General features: G+C 45.8%; 1 protein-coding gene across 6 annotated transcripts in view; it reads left to right on the top strand.

Annotated features, from left to right (window-relative positions):
• Positions 1 to 2,989: 2,989 nt before the first annotated feature.
• Positions 2,990 to 7,333, top strand: part of BTRC (beta-transducin repeat containing E3 ubiquitin protein ligase) — a 119,015-nt gene continuing 114,671 nt past the window's right edge. For 2 of the 6 annotated variants that reach the window (XM_075108314.1, XM_075108313.1), the window contains exon 1: positions 2,990 to 3,164. In XM_075108314.1, coding sequence (XP_074964415.1) covers positions 3,117 to 3,164 — 48 coding nt within the window. In that variant the 5' untranslated portion in view covers positions 2,990 to 3,116. The remainder of the gene's footprint in view (positions 3,165 to 7,333) is intronic. The other 4 variants (XM_075108312.1, XM_075108310.1, XM_075108311.1 and 1 more) reach the window with 3 other exon arrangements.

The following is a 7,333-nucleotide window of genomic DNA, read 5'->3' as shown; positions in this document are numbered from 1 at the left end:
TGGTGAGTTCCCTCTGTGCTATATGGTTTGCTTCATGCAACATGCTCTGCAGTGGGGGTGTGGAGGGCAGGAAGGGGGGTACATGATTGCTATTTCAAGGGGAAAGTAAGAGGAGCTGGTCAGGGAAGCTCTACTGTGGCAGAGATAGCACTGACCACACATGTCCAGCCCTTGGTTCCTGCAAGCCAAACAAATCATTATTTAATTGGTTGTAAATCTGCTGAATTCGGAGTGTTCCTTCCTTCTGCCTTATACACCACAGACTTCTGCAATGCCTCTCCTCCCGCTGCATGATGTGACACCCCGACGGCACAGGGCTGTAGCAGGGATCTGGTGAATCATAGCTTGGTGTGCTGACTGTTGTCCGGCTCTGGGCCACAGTGGACACAGCAAGCTGGTGGGCATAGAGCCACCCGTCCAGATGCAGTGAGCATCCTGTGGTGGAAAGAGGCCACAAGGCTGGGCCGCAGATGCAGGAATCCAGGCGAGGTTCACACGGTGAGGTGCTACCTCCATGCTCAGTGCTGCAGGGCCAAGTGCTGCCAAGTCCTTCCTCTGTCTGTGCTGTGGTGGAGACTCTCGCATCGTCCCTCCACAGTTATCCTGCATCATGGGGCACGACGGCAGCGTAGCAGAATAACTGAGCCACTCACTTCTTTCACCAAGGTTAAGCCCAGCACCTAAACACTCACTAGTTTTGGTTCCACTTCATTCGTGCTTTTTATGACCCAGAGATGTTAATCCCCTATAAGTTACAGTCCAGACAGATCAATCAGCCTAGAGGGCTTTGGGACAGTGGTGTCTAGTGCTGAAGCGTTACACTTTTCAATTTTCCTACAATTAGGCCAGCATCAGATATTATTGACAAATAAACCGTGCAATCAAAGCCCTGAGCACGTCACGCTGCTATGAAGAGGATCCATTTACATCCCAGCCAACTGCAGGATACCCGGAGGGAGGAGACGCAGGAGAGCCGTGCCCCAGGCGCCTGCAGCCCCTGGCTGCCTGCAGTACTGTTACAGGAGCTGTCTCTTTGTAATTAAAGGACTCCCTCATTATAATTACTGTTATTTATATAATTGTGGTAAGCGTTTTCAGTGCTGTCAGCAGTCTGGAAAATGCCCAGCCCCATTACAGCCAAGCGTTTCAGGCGTTTCTCTGCTAAGAGTCTGGGCTTAAAGTATGATGACCAAGAGCGTGGCTGGGCCAGTCCAAGAATAGCAGCCCATGTCCTGGTGACCTGAAAGCTTTCTTTGGAAGGTTTCTATGCCTTGGGATTGTAAAGGGAGGACATAAGGCTGTCCCTGCCTCCTTCTCTTGAGCCACTGCTCTGGGAGCATAGCTCAACCCAGCATCACCCCCTGATGTTCCCTGTCACCTCTGCTGGGTCACTGGCTGGAGGATACACTCCGGGCACTGGGTCATGAGGCACCACCCAGGTCATATCTCCCTGCAAGGAATCCAGTAATGGGCATAGTCTCTGCATTGTTTTCTGTCTGATTATCTTGTTTAAAAATCCAGAGGAGATGGGGTGTTTAGAGAAAATGAGGGAAGGGGCTGGTACACAGGAGACTCTGGCTTCATACCTGTGGCTTGAAGGTCAAGCACAGGAATTTGTTCTAGAATGGGTTTAAGCCACACATCAGCACACAAATGCTGATGTTTGTGGCTGTCTCCTTTTCACCTAAATAGTAAGAAATTCAGGTAACTCACATAAGATGCAGAGTTAAATATAAAAATGCAGCAAGGAAAAGAATCCTAATGTTTTATCGGATGAAAACTGCATAGGAAACAGTGCCATGTTTGCTACAGAGAAAGGAAAAAATTATCAGGCTCTTATAATTAGTACTAAAGACACAGGAGGTAATTCCTCTCTGCTGCTCCATGTGAGGTGGCTTCAGCTTTTGGGCACACTGTAAAAATGTAGGAAAATTGGAAAAAGATTAGACAAAATTAACAAAACTGAGAAGATTAGAAGCGGTGGCTGCCAAAGAGTGAGCTAGTCTTGTTTAGTGTGCAACAGAGAAGATTAAAGAGGGGGATATGGTAAATACCCTCCAGTCTATGTGCAACTGCTATTAAAGGGGTGCTGATCAATTATTTTTTGGTTTGCTGTTTGGTACAGTAAGGAGAACTTGGCCCAGTTTTTAGGGAAAATTGATTTGGGCTCATTATCAGAAAAAAAAAAGCTAGGCGCAAGGGCATTGAAGCACCATGGGAGGGTCTTTATGTGAGTTTTCTTTATAGGACCGATTTGAACAAACATCTTTCAAGAATGATGTAAGTCTGCTTGACCCATTCCAGTGATGCAAGTTTTCCCTTTCATATCCCCTGCCAAGGGGCAGCAAGAGCCCCTTCGGACCGGCTTTCTCTCCCTGCAGAAGTCACTGGATATTTTTGGTACTCATTCTAGGCACGCAGGGGTACGCCAGTGCACGGGATTAATTTTAGATGGTGTACCAGGAACAATTGACTTGAAAATCGGCAGTGTACAAGCATCGAGTGCAACCGGAGCAAAATATGGGAGCAGCCAAGGTCTCTGCGGGTGAGGCATCCTGCGAGCGGACCCTGCTGCCAGCGTCCCGGCGCCCCGCCATTAGCCACATATAAGATGCTCATGGAGGAGAGCGCAGGGCTGTGACTTTGGAGCCAGCCTTGCACCCCACCAGGGAAGGGTGGGGTGGAAATGGCCCACATGGCCCCTGCGGAGGGGGGCTCCCCTCCGTCCCGCCCCCGCCCCGACAAGGGACGCCACCCCCGCCCCTGCCCTCCCGTTATACCCTCACCGTCCCGCAGAACTACAACTCCCATCAGCCCCTTCTCCCGCAGACAGCGCATGCGCCAGCCGGCACCCGGCGTACCCCCGGCCCCGAAGCCTTTTGGGGTTTGTAGTTCGGACCGCCGGCTCAGGCCCTTGCCGGCAGCACGGCCGGGGACTCCATTTCCCGTGGGCCTGCGGGCGGCGCATGCGCTCTGCGGGCAGCGGGGCGAGGTGGAAGGGGTGGGGGGGGAGACGAGGGGGGCAGCGCAGGTTCCTGTCTGCGCTGGTTGCGGCCTGGCACTGAGAGGAGGGGCGGCCCCGGCCCCGGCCCCGGCTCCGGCGGCGAAGCAGGACTATGGACCCGGCCGAGGCCGTACTGCAGGAGAAGGCCCTCAAGTTCATGGTGAGGGACCGCGGCTCTTGGCGGTGGTGGGGGTGGGCGTGTGTGTGTGTGTGTGTGTGTGTGTGGGGCAGCCGGGGGGAGGGGCGAGGGGTGAGGAGGGGCTGTGGGGGAGGGCCTGTGGGGGGGAGAGAGGGCTGGGGGCGATGTGGAAGGGGACCACAGGGCAGGCCGGGCCTCTCGGGCGTGCTGGGCCGGGGGGAGGGCGGTGAGCGGGGCCCCAGGGGCGTCGTGGGGTGCGGGGAGGGGAGGGGGCTGCCTGCCGGGAGCGGCGCCCCCAAACTCGCCGAGAAGCATCCTTATGTTGGAGGGGGGCGGGGGCCTGCAGGTACCACCTGGGAGCGGGAGAAGTTAAACTCGAGCGAGTCAGGAGCTGGCAGAGAGGCCCAGAGGCACCGGGAGGGGCTGCGCTTGTAGTTCTTGGGGCTTCTCTCTTTATTCATATAGCTTAGACTGTCTTTCTGTACCACACACCGTGTCTCCGCAGTTTTATTTTGGTTTTCCTTCCATTCTGTCATGAGAGCTGTAAATACTGACACTTAAATCTTTCACTTGCTGCTGCTGCAGCAGTGTATCATTGATAGCGAACCTGAATTGCTCTTACACTGTGTAGGTTTGCGAGTTGGCCTTTGGCATGGAAAACCACTTTGGGAGTACTTGTATCCCAGGTGCTCTTCAAATGTGGCTAGTTTACTTAGAGTTGAGGCGTGATGCACTTAAACTGTAGTTTCATTCTCTCTTTCTTAATTTGTTGATATTTCTAAGTGTTTTGGCCAGAAACAGAAGATTTTGAAATTAAAACACACTGATGCCAGCTGAATTGAATGTAAATTTCGGGTGCCCAAAACTGTTTGTTTCCCCTAAGGATATAGTTTAAATGACTGACAACACTTGCTAAAAGTTTGTTTTGGATTAGTGCTTCCAGTGGTACAGAATTAAATCTAAGCTCATCAAGAAGAAGCAGTTCTATTAAACCTCCAGAACATAAGCCCAAAATGAAGTTAAAGAAATGCTAGTTGCAAATTTTAATTTTTAATTGAGCTTCAAAAGACTTGTTTGGCTTCTGAATTTTAATCTTGTAGAACTTGTTCCTCTTGAGACTTTTTGACCCTTTTGCTAGTAGTCTCCGAGTTTGTCAGGTTTATAGAGGCTCGGTGAAGTGGGAAAATGCTATGGATACCTACATAGGCAAGGTAATACTTAGTAATAATAAATCACCCTCTTTGGTGTGTGATTGGCCAAAGGAGTGTCCCCGAACCTGCTGCACTTGTGTTTGTCTAAGCTCGGTAATTACAGCCTGCCTCTATATAGTGAGTTTTTTTGTATCCTGAAAAGTTTCTGCTGAAACATTTTTGTCTTCTGCCAAACAGCGTTGTGAACATGCTATGCTGACCTCTTGTGTGCTGCTTTTTTCATGCCCTGTGCTAAGATTCTTATCCAAGGGCTTAGTCCAGGCATTCAAGATCTTCCATAAGATTGGGCCTGGGACCAGAGGGAATACCTGCCCACCTTGCAGCTGGCTGTGTTCCACTCAAACAATAAAGCTCCTGGACAGTAGGGAGAGACCTGAGCATGAGAGAGCTGCTCTTACAGGAGATGCATCTGTTAAGAGCACCAGATAAAGGGAGGAATTATCAAGATCAGGCTGCGCTGGGAACTAAAAGTTAAACCAAGTTCCTCAATGTTTCATTAAAGTGCCTCTTTTAAGCAAAATGTTAGTAAAAAGTGCAGTGAAAGATGTGACTTCCCTCTGAACTTCTTAAGTTATTTTTGCTTACAGGTTGAGAGGAGAGTGAAAAAAGCTTTTCGTTAACACATCTTAGGTTTTTGCTTTAGTGCACGTCTGTCTAGAACATGACTCTTACTTTAGTTATGCTGATGAAGTAAAGTTTTTGTCAGACTTGGTGGGGGGCGTCTTTTGGTGTTTGTGGAGGTACAGCACAGGTAGGTTGTTTTGATACATGAGCTATCAGGTGCAAGTAGCAGCTTGGCCCTCCTAGGAAGCGTCTATTGTTTCTGCCTTTTAGCACTCAGAAAGTGTTTAGGTACTGCAGTAATGGCATTGGTACAATTATCTACATAGAGGTAGGAGATCCACTCATGCCTCCTCTCAACTAATGCTGAATCATTCACAGTGTATTATCTTGTTCATCCAAGTGTGTGACACACTTCGTGTACATCTATCTTATTATGTGTCCTTGCAGTTTGGGTTCAGGTGGCCTTTGCTACTAATTATTGATTTTTCCCTGAGAGTTTCCCAAGTGCCATCATAGGTAAATACTCATATCCATGAGACCTATTATCTCTCCAGCTTTTGGTAGTTTTGTTTTTGATATGGCTTTGTGGTAGGCTTCATTTCATGTTGAAAAGCAGCCCTGTAGGTGGTAGTATTTTTTGTGCTTCTCCAGAGAATAATACTTTCCGCACTTAACAATGTCAGTACCTAATTTTTGGCATTGTCTTTGAGCAGCTGTCTTGAGTCACAAGGTATCAGGCAAGACAGACCTGGTGATCTGTTTTTTATTTAATCTCTAACTCTGATAGAAAAATATGATGTGAAGACTTCATCCAATGCTAATATTATGAATGAAATGATCTTGCCTTAGAGTATCTGTATTTGATGCTTTGAAAGACAAACAGAACTCTTTTTAATGTGTGTTCATGTCTGTGTAACTTTTTGATGGGAGTAAAAGAAGGCCACCTTCCTCCTGGCTGGTATTGGCTTGATTACTTGTCAATGAAACAATATTGCATTTAGCTAATATCTGCTGCTAGTTTCCTAATTAATTTTCTGTGGTCAACTTCAATACATATAATCTCATACTTTAAGATTTAAATAATTTATTTAACTTCATTTGCCTACTCAGTTTACCTCTACATTTTAAGAAGGCCTAATTTATTTCTGATATTAAATTGCTGTATATTAGTGTTATGTAATAATAAGAAACTGCTCACCAGGGAAGACTCTCTCTTGCTGGTGAATGAGTGCTTTCTATCATGTATTCTACATGTCATCTTCCAAAGTTTTTTTTGAATGAGATCCAGTTCAGACTTAAAAATATGGTCTTGTTTATATAGCCCAGTGTTCTGCAGCTATACCAAGGATTTTACCAGAGTGAAACCTGTCACAGTTCATGTCAGCCCCTTTTCATGTTTCTACAATACTGCAGATAAAACCGCACTTTTTTTACAGTGTGTAAGAGCACAAGCTAAAAGGAGAGGTGAATGTGCCCGTTAGCTTAAAAAAAACTCCACACAAAGCTCCCTTCCAAAAACCCTTGCCTTACAGAGCTCTGTTTTTATGCCTTCAAGAATACGGGATTTCTCTTGTCATAACCACTTACGAAAGCACAAGGAACGAGGTGCTCAATAAGTAACTTTTGTATTTGAATAAAGTGTTTAAAACTCTAGATACAGTATTTAAAGTATGAGCACAATAGGCTCAACTGAGACTTTGATTAAATATCATATAAAGTAAACTACATATGCCTGCATAGAATAGTAGATATTTTTTCAAAGTAGCTTCAAATGGTTCTGTTAAGTGTACGAATGTTCTGATGATTATCTTTTTAATTAAAATGAGAAATCTTTGTTTAAAGTGGCATTCCTTTTTACAGCCTGTTACAGTCTCTGTAACAATCATTTCTTAAGTCTGAACGTTTTTAATTCCAGGAATCCATTTATATAAAACTATGTTTAGACTTAATTAAGGAACGATTCTTACAAAGCTTGTAAATAGCCAGGAAAAAAGGGACAGAAAATAAAACTGACATTCACACTTAACAGAATGATTGTTACAAGGTATGTAATATGCTATAAAAATACAATAAAGCCCTTTTTATAAGAGTTCATATTTTGTGTTCCTCATTTTGAAAGGTATTTAAGAAAAATATCAAAGCGCTACGAAGCAACATCTGTTTTCTTGAATGGACTAGTGACAACTTCAGTTGTGTTTAATTAGCAGTGCTTGGAGCTGTACCTGACCAGTTTGGGATCCTATCTAGGATGGTTTAGGAGGCAATAGCTTGATATTTAATGAAGTTTTACTTTTTCAGTGTTTCCGAATGAATCAATTTGCAGTTCTTTATTTAATTTCCTGGCTTGTGAATAGGAAGATGTTGATACTAGCATTCTTCATGAGTGTCTTTTTTTCTGTTTCACCCCCAAATTAC

This window comes from Phalacrocorax aristotelis, chromosome 12, assembly GCF_949628215.1.
Source record: "Phalacrocorax aristotelis chromosome 12, bGulAri2.1, whole genome shotgun sequence".
Lineage (NCBI taxonomy): Eukaryota > Metazoa > Chordata > Aves > Suliformes > Phalacrocoracidae > Phalacrocorax > Phalacrocorax aristotelis.
This window is presented reverse-complemented; position numbering and strand designations above follow the sequence as displayed.